This window comes from Drosophila teissieri, chromosome 2R (assembly GCF_016746235.2).
Source record: "Drosophila teissieri strain GT53w chromosome 2R, Prin_Dtei_1.1, whole genome shotgun sequence".
Classification (NCBI taxonomy): Eukaryota; Metazoa; Arthropoda; class Insecta; order Diptera; family Drosophilidae; genus Drosophila; species Drosophila teissieri.
In genome coordinates, this window is record NC_053030.1 from 4,496,317 (window position 1) to 4,515,040 (window position 18,724).

Below are 18,724 nucleotides of genomic sequence, written 5' to 3' on the forward strand. Positions count from 1 at the left end.
AAGAAATATAGTTTCGCAGTATGTTGTATAATGAAGTCAATTAAATGTAGTAATTCCATGTCGCGTATGAGATAATATTTTAGATAGATCAAATGGTTAGAAAAATATGGCTGCTAGTTACATAACATGACCTTTACGAAACGTTAGCAGTTTAATCCGGAACTGTCTTCTGGTAACATTAAAATCACCCAGCTTAATTATGCCTTTCCCTATTTGGCAATTCGCCCGTATAACCCAATAAAAGACAATTAAAGAGCCCAGAAAATATTACCGCAGCCTGTCAAGCGAAGTAATCCTATTTGGCGGCCCCGAAAAGCCGCCAAAGCTGCCAAAGCCACCGATTTCCGACTTCGATTCCCTCGGGTAGGTGGCGCACCCAAACAATATCGGAAATCCATAAACCAATTACAGAAGTGCCCCTATGCACTGCAAAGTTGAACTCTATGATACGCTATTTATGGCAATGCAAGCGCAACAAATGGAGCCGACCAAGCCCTTATTCAAACTTATGGAAGAAATTGGATGGTGTGGGGACATGTACTTTCGAAGGTTTTTTTCGGCTGTTTGCCCAGTGAGCAGTGGAGTGTGGCGAAGCGCATCACCGATTGACTCACTTTTGTGGGGTATGGATTACGGATTTCTAGACGACCTTAGTAGGCTGGGCAGACCGCAGAAATTCGCCAATCGACTTCCTAGTCCGCATCCCCATAAGGCAGACCGCCTGTCATTTAGTCAGTCAGCCATTTTGTCAGTCAGTCAGCTTGTTAGTCGTTTCAACTAGCCAGCTAGGGAGCTAGTTGCAGATCACGAGTTCGGGTCTCGAAAAGCGATGAAGACTTCTGCGGTTAGTGGGCTGCCTTCCAGCTGCAATTTGTATCTGCAACCATAAACATATCTCTTTTCTATCTTTCGGGCGCTTAGCGAGTATATGTGATCATCGATTTTTGTACTTTGCATAATATGCAATGACGATGATTATGATTTCTGGTTTGTCATATGATAGGCGCCACAAGTTCCGCATCGCATCGCATCGCATCTCATTGCTTCGGTCTGTCCTTCGGGCAATTGCATAACCCCAACTTGGCGATGGGAATGACTGGGTACCCAAAACAAAGGTCAAACATGCCTAAAGTGCATTTTCGAGCGGAAAATGTCACTGCACGCGCTGTCACTCTTAACGCCGAAGTCTTCGGTCTCCGGCAATTGTTTTTCCACTCAATTTCAATTGTTGTCGGGGCTTTAGGCAAACAAATGAACATTTTTGCGCATTGCACTCGCACTTTTACAGCCCCTTTTCGTTTTGGGGGGCGGGCTAACCTTACCAGCAACCACCATCCCCTGGGTAATTTTTGCAATTGTTGTATAATATTGTCCAATTTCAGCTTGTTTCAGCCACTGACGGCTGAAACGGCTTGATTTAGTGGATCGTAATTTAGGGGGCTCACGATGGGGTGGTCAAGCTAATTGATATATACTTTCAACGTTGACTTTGATTTTGTGATCCTAAGTGTACTTTTTACGTAAGATATCTTTAAACGACATCGATTGTAAAACCTAAAATAAAATAAATACTTTTCAGTATTTTAGTATTGAAAGCATTAACTTTAAACCAACCATTTAATTTCCTGAACGCAGCATTATATGGTACAGAGCACATCTTCTTTTCAACTTTTTTAATTTACCATAAGATTGGCTACCAATTATAGTTTGAAATATAAGTTTAACTGAAACCTGATCTTATTTACAAAACAATTCCCTCCGTCTTTTCATATTTGTGAGGGAATGTGTGCTACTCGACTTAAATGGGGTCTTCTAAGACCGTAAATTATAGGAATGTTAAGGTAACTACAGCGCGGCGGGGGTTCTCATGAACCCCAAAGACAATAGAGCTGCCTTGTCCGATTTGGGTAGAATGAATATATAGCTAGTATACCCAAAGAACGACCTCCATCGAGCGGTGAAACATGCATATTTCCCACACACATCCATTACGGCAAGCACACTTAATTGAAAACGGCATCTATATAGTTTGCAGAATGTGGTCGGGGAAAGAAAACAACGAGGGGCAAACTAAAAGATACATTAAAGTTTCCAGGCGTGGAGAAACTTGGCGCTTCCATGTTACGATCTTCTTGGGCCCAAAATGCAGTTGGCCCTCTTGTGGCTGCAGTTGCTTACTGATTTAATTACCCCGCGGAGATCCAAGCCTGCCTCCAAGCAGGGTTGCTAACGATCGCCATGTGAATTCTCCCGCGTTGCGCCTGCGCATTTCCTCAGCTCTTTGGTTCGTTTTAAGTTTTCTGTAGCTCTCTAGTTTTTGGCCTATGGGAACTGAAACCTTACAGTGCATTCTTCGTAGTACTTTTTTTTTGGGCAATACTTTCGCATGTGCGGCTGTGTTGAACATCTGCTAAAATTGCCATAAAATCGTTGATGGTGCTGTTGCGCCGCCAACACTTTCACACATTATGCTAGGGAGCTCGTCTCACTGGTTGTAGCTCATTTTGTTTTATGGCCTGTTCAATTTGATGTCAGCTCTGGGCCTTTCGAGATAGGAGTTCGTGTGGGGGACTTCGTTGGGGCTGATTGAAAAGAGCATGGGTGGAGCTAGTACGGCAGAGAAACTGAGGAGCCTAGATAACCAATCAATTGATTCAGCACCTCAATCTCTTGTACAAACCATTGGAAAACTATGCCGTTTTCTAAGCAGCAGTGCGTACTTTGTAAATTATTTTTTCGAAGTATATGTCATCGTTATTGGGAACAATAAATGCGTCTTTTACATTCCGATTCAAATTTTGATTTTCGTTGCGTTCTCTCTGGTTTGTAAAAAGACATGAACCATTCCGTGATAACACTACTAAAACCCTACTATAACCAGATTATTAAGAGCTAAGCGGTAATTAGTGCAGTGCAGTTAAAATCTAATCCATGCAAGCGACACTTAACGCGTCTTACGATCCGATATTAATCCGTTCTTGTTTCAACTCTTCCGCCCCTTTGATTCGAAATCGGCGCTGCGGGGCTTAGAACCCATTTCTTTTATCATAAATCATTAGAGCTTAATTTAAGTCGAAACCGGAACCGTAGCAAGACAGCGAAATGAACTCATTTGAGTTCAGTTTACAGGCCGTACTTCTAATCTGTAATCTGAGGGCACTTAATAGTCGCCAACTGGCCGACACGAGAACGATATACAAAGACTTTACGATCCATTAAAGCCCCGGGAACAAGAATGAAATACTCATGGACCAATCAATCGATGTCAAACTCACCTTTCTATGCGAAACGACGAGCGGCGTGTGATGGTGATGATGATGGTGGTGATTGCTGTTGTCGAAAGCTGTTGAGTAAACAAATGGGGGATTAAATATTGTAAATTATAAAGACTTAGTGCGAGTGCAATTAATAAATTCGATTACAGTTAGCGGAAAATCAGAAACGAGTCAATTGCAATTAAACAGAAAGCCAAACAACAGCAGACATTGTTCACCTTTCCAATTGCATTTTAAAAATATGCAAACATTTCGAGTTTCAATTTTTGTTTTCTTAGCTCTGCAACTTCCGCACTTGATGGCCAAGCCCAGTGCATAAAAAAGGGGGAAAAGCGGGCAGAAATTGTAACAGAAATAACAAATACCAGTGCTTGGAAACGGGTTCAGCAATCATAAACTTGTTGTGCAGACAGACAGATACCGGGGTAGACCGGCGGTACAGGGAGCGGTATCGGGAGCGGTACTGGGAGCGGGACTGGGACAGGTGGTGCTGGCAACTGCTGACTGGCAACTTGGCGACTTGGCGGGGTGGGGCGGTGCGGTCCAGAAAATTGTCAATGGACATGCCGAGCAATTGTATTATAACTCATATCTCTATAAGCCATATAACGCGCCTGGCATTTTGTTAAACAATTAAATGCAATTTTCAACTAAAAAAATAGTTGACTCAGCGCGCCGCTACTCGACGCTCATTCCAAGGTGCCCGAGTTGGTTTTTTTCGGTTTGATTGGCTGACCGGCCGGCTTTTCATACAATCTGCGACAATAAAGCCATGGAGAAAGGGGTGGACAGCGGTATAAAAGGGGGAGGGCAGTCAGTACCCCCATATCATGGCGCAGCAATTCCACTTTGCAGTTTATTAAGCGTGACTGACTGACCAACCGGTTGGTACACCCAAACTTTAAATACCCACATAGGCAGATATTATTGCAATCAACTTGATTTTGCTATCTTAGCACCCAGTGGAGTACGTTAAATTTATGGAATATTCACGAACGTATTGACGGAGCTGTTTGCATTTTTATGCATTTTAGTTTATCGAAATAATGGCATTTCGTTTTATCCAAATAAAATCATATATGTATATCATTTACCCTTGTTTCCATCTCGAAATACAAATAATTTTCCGGTCTTAAACTTCATAATTAGAGTTTCCTACCTGATTTACTTCTACGGTAATAAAAACTTATACAATCCCGAAGTGATTCATAAGGCCCATGAATTACGGGTATTTGATCTTAGCTCTTTTGGCCCTCCATTGTGTTGGTTCCGCATTAAACTCTGGACCTAACTAGAGGTTAACGAAGTTAGCGGGTCAAACAACCAGAACACAGTTTTCGGAAATAAACCGAAAACCGAAAAAATAGTACAAAAAAGGCTGAACACGAAAATAAAAGATGAGCTCGAGTGCCCAGCATGATATCATTATGATGTGTTTCGTACTCCAGCTGGGTTGTCCATCACTTTCGCAGGAAATGAGTCAAAAAGAGGTAACTTTGGGGTTCTAGGCAAATTCATCCCAAAATTCCAACGCGGACACGACATGCCGCGACTTAATAATTAAATAACAAATATAAAGCTTCGAGGCAGACCGTCGGTTCCAACAAATAATTAATTGACATTAAGCAAAGAATTTCAAATGAAAAGAATGCGCTGCCATCTGCGAATACGGTCGAAATTTGCTCAAATTTGGTCTTTATTAATGCTTGATTTATGAGACAGTCGTAACGCTTTTTCGCTGGCAACATGTGCTTTTGATTGAGCGTTATTGAATTAGCTAGTGAGCGTTACAATTTGAAAGTTCTCAGCGAATCCGGCAACTCAGAAACAGCTGTTGGTACTTAAAAGTTGCAGTTTATTTGCCATATGTTGAGATAATCGATCAGCCAGTCCATTTTATATGATTTCACATCTGCGTTTCATATCTTAGATTATCTAGTCCATTACCTTGTTTAACAATCAGTTAAGAAGTAAATGGTGAGTAAGAAGTAAATGGCTATAAAGAAAGGGTAATTGCTACTTCAATTCCTAGTCATTCCTAGTTTTGTTGATAACATTTCTAAATCTAATAGTTAATATTAGTCGCAATCCTCTGATTTTCACAAATAGTGGCCTTATAGTTGACCAAATGTATAAAATCACAGTGCCCTATCTTGGAATGAATCACCGGTCGGTCAATGCGTCAATTTCAAGTCAGTTAATTGGCGATCCGACATTGGTTGCCAAATAGAGTTGGATTCTACTTTCCTATACACATGGTGTTGTGCACTTTGCTCGCTGGAAAAAAAGAAATTAACGAACCCATTTCGATAAGATTAGATTGCCGGGGAACCGCTCTAAAGCGTGGACATTCGAAATTGAATGGGAAAAATTGCATTTCCGATTGGAAAATTGCGAAAAACATCGAAGTACACGGCGACCAGTCTCAGGGTCAGACAATGGATTTTCTTCCCGTCGAATCCAATTAATAATAGTAAAGCCAAGCACTTTGCCAGCCCGGCTTCCAATTGTTTGGCAGCCACAGCCTCGGCAATCTCATCATCCCACTTGCATTTCATCAGGTTCAATGGAAACTATATAATAAAGTTTTATAAATGTTGCTGTAGGATTTTGTGGTAGAGGTGATGGTGAAGTGCACGGCTCTGGTGGTTGACCAAGTGGCCTCATGGCAATTTACTTTCTAATGTCAGCAAAGTCATGTGCAAGTCAACGGCAACCGCACGCTGACTGGGTTTTTTTTGGTTTACATATCTTACATATCTTATAGAAATTGATAAATAATTTGTGCAAAACCTACGAAATCTATGCAGATTTGTGAGCAAAATTATTAAGACGCAGCGATATATGTTGAAGCGTTATAAACGTACAAATCGTCGGCATTTTAAAGACCATATTTTGCCACTGCCTTTGAACCTCTTTTCTATCCCATAATTTAAAGACGGCGAATGCTTTTGGCATGTGTTTCACGTGGCGATGGATATTTACATCAACTATAGGCATATTTAAAGTATTTATCAATCAAATGCGGGCAATGAGCGGTTGATGAGTTTCCTCCTCGCCTCTGATTCATTTCGGCTTTGTTTTGGTTACACCTAAGTGCCTGCCGCGTCTATGCATTCAAATTATAAATGAATTAATAAGCGCGGATGAAAAATGAATCAGGAAATGATAGTTTGTTGCCAATTAACGTAATTACGGGCGTTGGTTTTCGGAGTGATTACTCAATAATCAAGCGTAACTAAACTTGGTCACTTTAAACAGAATCAAAATGGGTTTTTTTTTAATTTAATAAGTTTTGGTCTATTGTATAAAGCTATTGAGATTCAATGTTACAATTGTTACTTCAAAATTTCATCGTTTAGTAGAAGACTTCCGATTTTCCCATAACGTAAGCCACAACATAAGCTTAAAGATTACCCCAAAAGATCATTAACTCAAAAACCATATTGCCAACCAAATTCCCAGTCTATTTTTCGGACGTTCATTGATGGCTGCTTTCTTACATCATAAGGAAATTCACAATACAAACGTACATTGCCCACAAAAGCTTAACACAATCCGATTGTAACCTCTGTGAAGTAACCATTCCTGCCAGAGATATTCCGAATCAAGTGAATGGCATTCCGAACTTAGCCCCAAAAACCACAATATCCACAATTCCCATTCTTTAATTATCGTGCGTGTATTTTCAATATTGCATAAGGTCTGGAATATAATTCCCTACAAAGGGCGGGGACAAAAGATTCCCAATTTTGGGCCTGAACCGCTTCAAATGTCACTCTTGCTTTCATCTTTTGTGATCTCGAGAGAAAGAGCAAAATGTGAATATTTATAGCCCCCGATACCAAATTAACGCCGACAAATAGACGAACAAATTCATAAGATATGCAGACTATGCAAATTCGCCACCAAATAAAAATAGTTTGCAGCTGAAGCCAAAGTCAGGCCAAATATCCACTGAAAATAGCCGGCTATCCGCGCATCTGTATCTCAAAAAAAAAAAGATATTCAGACTCGTCAACAGGTTGCTGCTGCGGTCCAACAACAATTTTGTTTATGGCAGCGTTGCTGGTGTTGTTTCCACTCTTTGAGAAATGTGAAAGATGAAAGCGTAAATGCTGATTAAAGATTGTTTCTTCCATACGTATGCCGTGTACATAAATTTATATTGTAATTTCAGCGCCGGCGATATGCAAAGTGAAAGAGATTCGAGTTTTTCACTGAGCCGGAGTCAGTCAATCAGTCGGTCGGTTAGTCGGTTATGATAACAGCGATATGGCACCACCCGCTCCACAGCCTTCAGTCTACAGTCTTCAGTCTTCGAGGCAATCTGGAGTCCGCCGTCTAATTTCACAGTCATCAAGGCGCGGTACCGAGCCGCGTAGAAAGCGAGAGTCTCGATTACAGTTTAGTGCGCCTGCGCAGTCATCGTGGCCCGTGAAAAATCGCCATCAAGGTGAATTACCCCAACCGGAGGCGCCCACGCCCCGCAGTAAATGTGTCAAGCGAAATGGGATCGGCGGCTGAAGATGAATGTATCTCACGAATATATAAATTAAACTGTTATGCGATTGCGATAGACGGTGCAAAAAATGAAATGCATGTGGGATTTCGAATACTGAATTGGATTTACCTAAATTATTTTCGTTTAGTTACCATCAAGTTAGATATCAATTTCTGATAAATAACTTTTAATCACTTAACGTACACGGAGGTTAGGGAAGCAAACCCTACTGTTTTATATTCTAAAGGAACGTAGATCACAAACGTTTGTTTAGAATTTAACAAGATTATAGCACCTGTCTTTAATTTAACTTGACCAATCCCAACAAGGTCGATTGAATCTATAATAATCTATGACTCTAGGCCTAATCAAATAATCTAATCTTCGAAATACTATTGTAGTATGGCGACTAATTGGTTTAACCAAGAGTTTAGTACATTTCTTTTCGAAGTCTCATAATTCCATAAATAGAAGTCAAGCTTATCACAAATGTTGCTATTATATCTAAGACTACCACAGTATCACTACAAATCTGTTATAATACCCTTATTATATGTTATGTTATATACCTATGTTATAATACATTTGTAGACGGGCCATAGTTTAAATATATTCCCATAAATAGAACCTTATCAGATGTATACAATACACATTATAGCTTATCAAACGGCAGCACTTTCTTTCCAGTTGTCTTGTTCTATCGCATATCCGGAGGCAGGTTCCCATGAAGTAGATTTCTACAGTTCACATTCGTCGGAAGCACGGGTTAACAAACCTTTTAGCAAGTTTTCTTGTCTACCTCCGAGTCAAAGCTGTTTATGTGGCTGCAACTCGACACACATTTGAAATATATAAGCACGTACATTAAGCGGCGACATATAGGTGTTTTATTTACTTACAAAAACGATAAGATAGGAATACGAAAAATAGCTCTATCGAGGCGCATTTACTCAACGACTTTGCCGCTTTCGATTGCGTTTAATTGCATCAAAATGTATTTATAATTTGGAGCGTAAACAAGCGATTCAGGGTCAATCGGATCGGTTAGGCCTCAAATGTGACCGCTCAATGGACCCCACAAGTGTCATCCAAACAACGGCGGGAAAAGCAAGCCACAATTTGGATTATCGTCTGATTTATTGGGTCTGGGACGCACTTTCAAAACCCAAGTCTCGGTCTCGGGGGTCTTCCATTGAGTCTCTGTCTGTGTCCGAAGGCGACACAAAGTATTTCCATTTCAAAATGCAGCCAATGGTCAGCGGATTTCGTAACTCGAATGCAAACTGCACAGGTGGACAAGTTTCGGAGAGGCCCAAAAATACAAAATAGTCCAACGCATTTGGGTCTCTGAAATTTGGTTCAGGTTCGTCGTCGCGCTTATGTCACTTTTTGTCATTATGAAAAAATTATTATATTAATTGTGCCCCAAAACTGGAGCGTCAACAATAGCTGGCAATTCAATTTGGGTCTATGATGTGTCAAAAAAAATATAAGCTAACACGGAAACCTAAAACCATGTGGTGTGGTCCCCAGAAAAACATAAACTATTACTGCCGGTTTTTAATAAATGCATTTCAGACAGCTACCTAATCCGAAAAAACATAAATTCCAAGATACTTTGAGTGGGTTACGAGGTTGCAAAATCAAAATGTTTGGTGGTTTTGAAATCACTCATGACGGTTAGCTAAAACATTTTACCAAAGTCAATATCTTAGCTTTTCTGGAAACTATGGAATTATAAATTACATGCCACTAATCACAAAATTGAGAGACGGAACCTTTGACCTTGTCTTGAATTGAAGCCATTTCGAAACTTCTCCATTTAAAAATGCCAAACTTAAATGGCTAATAAAGCCCATCGAAGTGCCTAATAAATAGGCGGCCCATTGCAATTATCATTTGGTAACTCTTCATTAGACCCCACCCAAAAGCTCTGCTAGACAAAGAGATAAGCCAAGATTAGCAACAATTTCCCCTTCGACCATTTAAAGATACTTCCAAGAGTCTTTTTTTCATTTTTCTCCACACAACGGACAACAAAAAGTGCACCAATTGGCTGCTGAGCTTTAGTTTTGTTATAATTTTGTTGGGTTTTTTTTTGTTGTTTCGGTGCCCGTTGTTTGGGTAATTTTTAGTGTAATTATTTAAACATTAAACCAGTTGAGCGGCCAGTTGTTTGTATTGTCGGTGAAAACAATAAAGTCATAGACGTGAAAATAACATATCATCACCCAAGCGGATGATTCGAGGCCCAATAGGGATTTTTTTTAGCTTTCTTTCAGATTTCTTTGATTACTTCGGGTGAAATGTGTTTGGAAACGGAAGAACCCAATTAAGTGAGATGAATTAAATGAAACTCAGAGGCAAACATAATCAACAGCTGGCTTGGAAAGAGAGAACCTACCGCAACAAATGTTTCCTTTTCTTTTCCCTGTTTTCCGGTTTTCCGATTTTCCCGAACTGCGCATGACCCATGACCTTGGAGAGAAGGCTCCACAAAATACGTGGGCGAATTTTCCAGTGGAAAATTCTCAATAACCAAACACCTGCTAGCGCAAGCCGTTTCCCGAATTTCTGCGAACCTGCTAAAAAACGTAATGGCGAGCTTGTGTGTTGACAGATTCAAGCGCCAATTTTATCGGTGCTCCTCTGAAAATGTGGAAAACACTGTGGAAATTGCTGCGCGCCTAATCGAGGCGCCAGAGGGCGCGGCGACCCGACGGCGCCGCCGACGTTTTCCAATCAAAAGCTCCGTCTCCCACGCCCCGGTTTCCATAGTCGCGGGTGCTCCCGAGGGTTCCGATGGTCTCCGAGGGTCTGGAGCCGAATTCGACACAATCAATGATTCGATGCGCCCGTGGATGCGGTTGTCAGGAGGCGATGGAGCGCGATTTTCAGCCAACGGAAATCGAAATCGCTGCGGCATGTTCAAAGCCTCCACCGAAACAATGTAACCTGCGAAAAACGTTTCACCGATTTTATGTATTTGTTTCGGATAACACAGAAGCAGCCGACCGCCAGCCATTAGAAGGTGCTGAAACTGATGGCATCCACCCGTCCGTCTACCATCTGTAATAACTTGTTTGAGCAGACTAATTGCCCCCGCTGGCGGTTCTCGAGGTTCCCGAACCAAAACCTTTCAATATCTCACCTAATAGCTTGAATTTTAGCGGATAAATTAGCGTCGATTAAGGTGTTACAAGGTGAACTTAGATAAGAAATAGGGGATTATATTATTTATTATATTATTTTAAATGCTATACTCAAATGGGTTTTAAAACCCCCTTAGGAACTTAAGAACATTACTCCTGACCCATTCCTACAGCATTATCAGCCGTTTTTCTATAGTTTCTTAACCTCCGATATACATAGTTCAATTAATACTGAAACTTGTATGTACATGCCCTTAAGATTACCCATGTACCTGGCTAATTGCTTGTAAGAGCTAACTAATTGGCCTCGCTGATTCAAAAGCCGGCTATAAGCAGAGTTGGCCTGGCCAAATAGAGAGGCTCATTCGAGAAAAGATGCAGTGGAATGCAGTTAATGCCGCGGACCAAAAGCTGTGTGACTCACATTAAGGGCCACCTAGGAGAGCGAACACCAAGATTCTCATCACTACCCACGTATAAACGCATTTTCCAATTAACGTGGCTTATCTAAAAGCCGATAGATCACCGACATGTGTTAAGACAGTCCTCGCAGACGAATGATTAAACAATTAGCTGCGAGACACACTCAGACACGTTCTGTAGATTCAGAGATTGGGAGGCGAAAAAGCATCCCTCATCAAATGCAGAGAATTCGGGGGGAGAAAGAAGACGTTTTGATCGATACACTGGAAAAAATCTACTTTGGTAGATTTTGATTGGATTGTATTTCTGTAGGAAAAGGTATTCAATTTTCTGCTCATCCGAACATGACCGGCATTTCTTCCAGTGATATTTGTGCTCTCCGAGCTACAAAAGAAAGTGAAAAACACTGCTGATGGGGTACTGGGTACTGGGATGGGAGATGGGACCTTCTTCATGGGAGTCGCCGTTTACACTTTCCCAAGCCAGCACGCAATCAGACAGAAGGCAGAAGTGGGGAAAACCTCAATCAAAGCTGGCTGCATAACTTAAATGCAGAGGTCATCATCGGATGGCGGATAGTGTGGGTTGTTTGTTTGGAAAGCGCTGGGATTCCGATGGCGATCGCCGGGCGATGCCAATAGTGAGATGGATGGCACACGGAAACCCACATCACGGCAAATGTCCGAAAATAAAAGGCCAAGAGAAAGAAGTTAACTGTGGCTTATTAACTGAAAATGAAAGCGTTTGCCCAAAAGACAAAGACCCCTTAGCATTCGGAGTGGCATCGGCTCAACCGGTTTCCCGGCCCAGCTAATCACAGCCCCAGTTTTCATCACTGTTACAGTTCAGCATCTGAAGTCAACACCCAACTGAACTCTGAGGGGCCGAAAGCTATACACAAAGTATATAGCTTTAGACTGGTCCAAAGACACACAACGTCACACAAAGTCAAAAGAATATACAAGCGTAGCCAAAGATAGTCAAAGTACATTTGCTCGCCATGTAAATTATTTGTTATTAAATAAGTAGCTATAGCCTTAAGAAAAACGACATTAAAATGTCGTTTGGGGTTGCCAGGTTCATTGGGTTATCAATGCAAATTGTTGGTTGATCAATGTTGTATTAAACTTTTCCACTTCCATAGAGATGCTAAAGATTACCAGTTTTGTATACTACGGTAAGAGATGGATGTACCATTTCTAACTATGAATATAGAAAAATTTTAATTTACATGGTTACCAAAATATAATATGTATAAAAAATAAAATATGTTTCATCAGACCCACTGATTCAAAGAATAGGAGTTTGCTACTTGTTGAATTTCTGATAAAATTGATTTCTAAAATAGGAAAAGCTGAAAAGGCACTAAATTCCGCTAACTGTAGCCGTGTAAAATATGTATATTGATTTTCCAGTAGGTCGGGCTACTTACCTCTGTTGATGACGCTCCTGTCGCCGCTGCTGCTGGCGCTGCGGTCCGGCTGATCCCCAGTCCCACCGTTCTGCGCGGGAATCTTCTCCTGCTGCAGCTGCTCCTTGGGGGGCAGCTGATCCGGGCCGGAGAAGTGTACGCTGCCGTCGCGGTGGAAGTGCAGCTCGAATCCGGTGGGCAGCGCGGCCTCGTAGTCAGCGGCACACGAGTGCGCCTGGACGGCCACCTGGTGGTAGAGCCCGGCGAACTGGTGGATCAGGGCCCAGGCCTGGTCCTCGGACAGCGGGGCCTTGAAGGAGTCCAGGATGTCGTGCAGCGTGACGCACTGTTCCGCCGAGGAGCAGCAATGGAAGGCTTGCTGGATGATCGGGCGGGCTTGGCCCGGCTCCTCGGGATGCACACTGGAGGACATGGCCAGCTGGTCCGCTGGTAGCTTGTGCTGGGCATCGCCGTTGGCGCTGTCCGGTGAGGTGGACAGGAAGGCCTCTTCCTTGGCGTCCTTGAACTTTCCACTCGGCGTGGGTGTGGGCGTGGGCGCGGCCTTGACCTTGGTGGACGGTGTGTCCGCCTGGCCATCCGTCTGGTGCTCCGTCATTGTGTGTGTGAGTGGCTATCGATGGCTTTCAACCCGATTCCACTGCAAAACCGGCAGTGGCCAACATATAATTGATTTTTGCGCCTCTTTTGGGTGGGCTAACCTGCAAATTTCGCGGTTTGTTTTTCGTTAGTTTTGCTGGACGCGCTCGCGATTTTATTTTTCTTATTTTCCTCACTTTTCTCTTTTTTGTGTTGTTTTGTGTGGAAAGCGGCAAAGGAAACTTTAATACAATAATAACACAACACAAGGGATGGGATATTCGCCGCGCACAATTTTATTATTTTGTTTTTGTTTGTCGTCAGCTACATTAAACACAAAGCACAGGGGTATAACAAAAAACACATGATTTTCGCTTGAGAATATTGAAAACTGGCGTCACGTTTTTGTTTTCGCACTTTATGAGTCGGCATTCGCAAATCGCCGTTAGACTCTTCTGGGAATTTTACAACACATGAGCTGGAAATCACGAACTTTTCATTATTTTTATTTTCGTCTGTTTCATTTGCATTTCTCAATTATTTTCAAACTCGGTTTTTCTTCGGAAATCGCACTTTTTCGCTTTGCTTTCTTAAACACGTCCGCTCGCCGCGAGTTAAGTTTTACTTCTGTTTTACTTACTTCCATTCATAGCAATAGCAACAAGATGATGCAACATTCCAAAATGTTGCCGACTGAAATGTTGCTGACTATAATGTTGCCGACTGAAATGTTTCCGGAACGGTATGGAATGGTATAATAAGATCACATAAATAGACATTTAAATCAAATTTTGTAATTATAAGTGTGACACATAATTTTACACCATCCGAAATGTAAAAAATAAAATAAATTTTTCTTTGTTGTAATTGTAATTGTATTCTGATTTACTTGTAATTAAATCACATAATTGAACATAAAGCTACCTTGTAATTAATTATTTTTGTAATAATGTAATATAACTAAATATTATCCAGAAGTTAGAAACATAAAATCAATAAAAATAAAAAAATATTGCTGAAATATAATCCAACAAAACCACAGCAGTTTGAAAGATATGTTTTCGTTTTTTCGAACTTTCCATTCGCCGAATTGAAGTGCTAGTGCAAAATATCAGTGTCTATAGTTAATAATTAATGCCCTTAGCGGACTTGACCCAAAAGCTGGTAGGCGAATGGGGCTTGTGATCAAAAAGTTCGCGGAGAACATTCTGGAGTCTGCAACCCAAATATCGACGCTTGGTCCTGGTCGTCGACAAACTGTCCAAGAAAAAGTGTGTTGGTGGATGAGGGGAAGCAGGCCGTGATCGCCAGTCAAAGACGAAGGCTGGATCACAACCGAGTCGTATGCCTTATCTAAAGGAGCGATAAATGCAAAAGGAGACCTAAAATCACACGCGAAAACGTGTGATTTCCCAAAAAAAACACCTGTGACGGTAGAGACAGGCCGGTTAGGAGTGGGAGGTGGAGGTCTTTTCGAGGCAGGCAGCAGAAGGACGCCTCCGAAATAATGTCCATTCTCCTCGGCGAGATGTTCCACCTCTAGCAGACCTTCCGATACCAGCAAAAGATCCATGTTGAGCAGGAAGAACGTCAACACGAACACATCATTGCAAGGCAAAGGAGCACAGTATTCTTTAAGGACCTTAAGGACCTTAAGGACCTCAAGGACACGTACCTGTCTAAAATAATTTCAATTTGGCGTTGAGCGAAAAGTATCCGCACAAAATTATGAATGCTATTCATCTAAATGAATCGGTAAGTACTCGCACTTGGTTTTTATTTCTTACAACAATATATAAATAAAGAAGGTGTCCGGGAATATTCTTGTGGTGCACAGCGGAACTGATCCAATTTCCGGTCACTATTTCGCGTTTGTATGAAACCACCTTCAAAAGTTTTTCACCAACCCCCAAAAACCGAGCAAAGCCCCATTTTTTTTATCTCTCAAAGGAATGACAAGGAAATTAATAACGTTAGATTAATTATCCGACCGCAGAAGTAAACAATTATAATCAATAAAAGCAGATGTAGTTTGATATATATCAATTCTGTATATCAATCGTTGAACTAGTAAGTAGTAGTAAATAAGAGTTACAGAGTGTGCAGAATTGCAGTCCTCGAATAAGAAATTGTGTGAATAAGAAAGAGGGGTGCACATAGTTCTCAAGCTAAGTTTCGATTAAAGGCTGATTACATTTTTTCTGCTGTAGTTTTTGTTGAATCGAGCATTTGCCCATTAACATTTGTAAAGGAACTGTGGCTTAATTTCCTACGGGATTGGTATAGTTTAAGGTTTTTGGTTTCATCTTTGTTAATGTCACACGGTAATTTTCGTACTTAACTGTATTTTTTTTGTTTACAATTATTAGCGATTTTGTGACCCCACACACCCAAAAAAAAAAGTAAAGTAACAGGTACTTATTTCCTCTTTGGCTTTTTATTTTGATTCCGGTTTTCATTGTGTTTTCCATTGTCGGTAAACAACTTTTGCTTTTAATCTGGTTGTACTAATTTATTGTATTTGCTTTAATTTTGGACTGCAATTTGGGCTGAGGTTAAAGTGGTACATCGTGCCAGCGGATATGGTTAGATATTAAAGTTAGAACAGCTAATTTTAGATAAGTTTAATTAGGGCTATTCATTACACTCGAGTTATTTTTCGAGGTCACGCATTGAGATGTGAATTTAATCTTGTACAACAGCCCAGCGAGTTAAGGGAACTCAAACAATATGTGCAAAATAAAATAAAAAGCAAATAATATAAATGCAACTGGGGACTAACTAACACGTAACAACAAAAATCTTTCAGCGCCACACAAAAATGTCTTTTTAAATTTGCCTATACTAAATGCCTGACAGAAGTCATACATTTTGAATTAAACAAACATTAATCAGTTATAAAATTACCCCATCGATCTCGAAGCCACCGCAGGAAGATACGTATCTATATGGAATTTCACCAGCTCGCCGTTTCAAGGTCTCTGGAAACCGCGGAGCATCCGACAACAATTGTAACTAAAAGATCGAAGACAGGCGCATTTTATGAGTTAATACGCCCCATAAGTACGGCCCCCATTCCACCGACCAAGTTATGATATATGAGCCGTAAATTGAAACTTTATATCAATGCCGACTCGCTGGGGAGAGATTTGCATACATACTCGTACAGTATTGTTACAGCATCGGCATCTGCGGTAGGCTTTAACGACGTGTTTTTGTCCGCTGGCAGAAATGAAAATAAAACTAAAAGTAGGTACGTGTAAGTATGAAACAGTACAAAACAGCATTTATTAATTGGCGGAGGAACCTGGCCACGTAATCATCGAACAGCCATAAAAGAGTGTCCTCAGCTAAGGACACCGATGGACCCCAGCTGGCCAAGAAAATGACGACACCTCGGATCGCAGATTGTCATTAAAATCGCAGAAGCCCGTCGTTGCAGTTGTCGCCATTTTATGGGCCAATCACTAATGAATTAATTAGCCAACTGCGTTGGCTTACACCCAATAAAAATGATAATTATTGGCATTGGCCAGATTGGGCAGACAGATCTGTTGGCTTAGATGGCGGGTTCAACAGCCGGCGGCGAACTTCAGCCCACTCCAAATGCAATATACATGAGTATTGCAGCTGGATTGGTCTTTGTTCTCCATTCAGTATGCGAACCTGACTCATATGAATCACTCACAATAACTCAAAGAACTCAACGGGCCAGCGCCAGAAACAAATGTGAATAGGTGTAGTTATGGTGCCGCTTAAATGAGGGCATATTCATGCCACCGGGGCTGAATACCTTCCGAAAATAACAAGTGTTTGTGTTAAGATTGGGAAATTAGTACGATAATTCGGTTTTATTTCCATCGTTAAAGAAAACATCTTTAGGTCCTATTAGCATTCAGCTTAATTTCATATACATTTTGAAGGAGACATATAAAAATATCTTTAAGTACCCTTTTACTTCATTGGTTTTTTATGAGCTTATTGGTGCTTCTTTAAATGTCGATTAATTTTTCATTGTTTTTTATTTTCACAAAAGCGTTTTATTAAAAAGTAAAGAGTAAAAAGTTTAGCGCTCCATAAAGTGAACCAATGAAATCGAAATATACTTGCAGTCTCATTAAAGTTTTCAGGCTAATATTTGAAGTACAACATAGACCAGGTACACAATAAATAATTTAAAAATGTTTTTTAATATGTTACATGTAACTACAGGACATCTAGTAGTCGAGTTCTAGATATTTTTCCACTGACTCCATTCTCTGCCCGTTGACGACTGCTGTTCTATTGGGAAGGTTCAGCCAAGCGTTGCATTTTTGGTCAATTACGTTTGTCGCGCGGGTGGCACTTGGCCAAGCTCCAAGCTGCAGCCTCAGCTTCGGATATATATCTGACTATATATAGCTTTTTTCAACTTGCCTGGTCAGTAGGTGGGCGTGGATTCTGAGTCTGTGAACGGGCATTGTTTGTCATGCCACAAACCTTCACACCGGAAATGTGCATCCGTTTTTGGACAGAGTTGCATGTACTCCAGCGGCTAAAGGCCAGCATTTAGTTTGGTTTTGCCAAACGAAAATGGGAGTTTCCGAATGTGTGCCAAACGCAGGTAAGTAGAGTCGCTTTTGGCCAAACTTGGTTGCTGCATATTGCGTCCTTTGGTTGCCACATGTTGCAGCATTTCAGCAGAGGATGCAACGCTTCGATGCGCTTGACACTTTGCTCAGAAATTGCATAAATTCGAAACAGTTGCACATCGGGCCCTTTGCAAAGGCACAAAAAACATTAAAATATATTGTATTGTAAACTCGGAACTAAAAGATTTTAAATGGGTTTATTTAAATTAAATACCAGAACTGACGTTTTCATTATTAATTTGATTTTCCTAATAAACAACTTTCATTTGTGATGTTCCTGTTCTCAACCAAACAGATTATTTTCTTGGTGGGGGAACTGGAGCGTCTGCGATTTGAAGATATGTTTGAAAATGGTTATTATTGTCACAGCCCCGACTTGGCGTTCAGTGAAAAAAACCTGCCAGTCAGTCAACCCGTCAGATACGGATGCATGTGGCCGTAGAGTGTCGGAAGGGGAAGGGGAGGGTATGGCTTCGAGGTGGGGATCTCGGCTCACGTTGGGAAATCACGGGAGTGCAACTAATGGGCCTTACTTTTCTTTGGGACTGTTGGCTCCGATGTCTCCTGGCCCTTTACAATTGTGTAATATTCTGTCGGCATGTTCAAGCCCCAGCCTGCAGTTGTGGAGTTGCTCTAAAAACGTGATGCAATTAGGCCTTTGAAAGCCTGCCGTTGGCCAAGAAGAATGGAGGAAAATATAAAAACGAGGGGAAAACTTTGTGAAAAGGGCG

General features: G+C 41.2%; 2 protein-coding genes across 5 annotated transcripts in view; both read right to left on the reverse strand.

Annotated features, from left to right (window-relative positions):
* Positions 1-13,984, reverse strand: part of LOC122615223 (protein spire) — a 38,853-nt gene extending 24,869 nt beyond the window's left edge. For 2 of the 4 annotated variants that reach the window (XM_043790179.1, XM_043790178.1), the window contains exons 1-2: positions 12,787-13,984; positions 3,276-3,343 (exon numbers count right to left, since the gene is read on the reverse strand). In XM_043790179.1, coding sequence (XP_043646114.1) covers positions 3,276-3,343; positions 12,787-13,381 — 663 coding nt within the window. In that variant the 5' untranslated portion in view covers positions 13,382-13,984. The remainder of the gene's footprint in view (positions 1-3,275; positions 3,344-12,786) is intronic. The other 2 variants (XM_043790177.1, XM_043790180.1) reach the window with 2 other exon arrangements.
* On the reverse strand, positions 10,397-10,849 carry LOC122615225. The gene is made up of 2 exons (XM_043790183.1): positions 10,795-10,849; positions 10,397-10,734 (listed from the first exon to the last, which is right to left on the reverse strand). Exons 1-2 carry the CDS (start codon positions 10,802-10,804, stop codon positions 10,415-10,417), a joined length of 330 nt encoding a protein of 109 aa, XP_043646118.1. The 5' UTR covers positions 10,805-10,849; the 3' UTR covers positions 10,397-10,414.
* Positions 13,985-18,724: the final 4,740 nt, after the last annotated feature.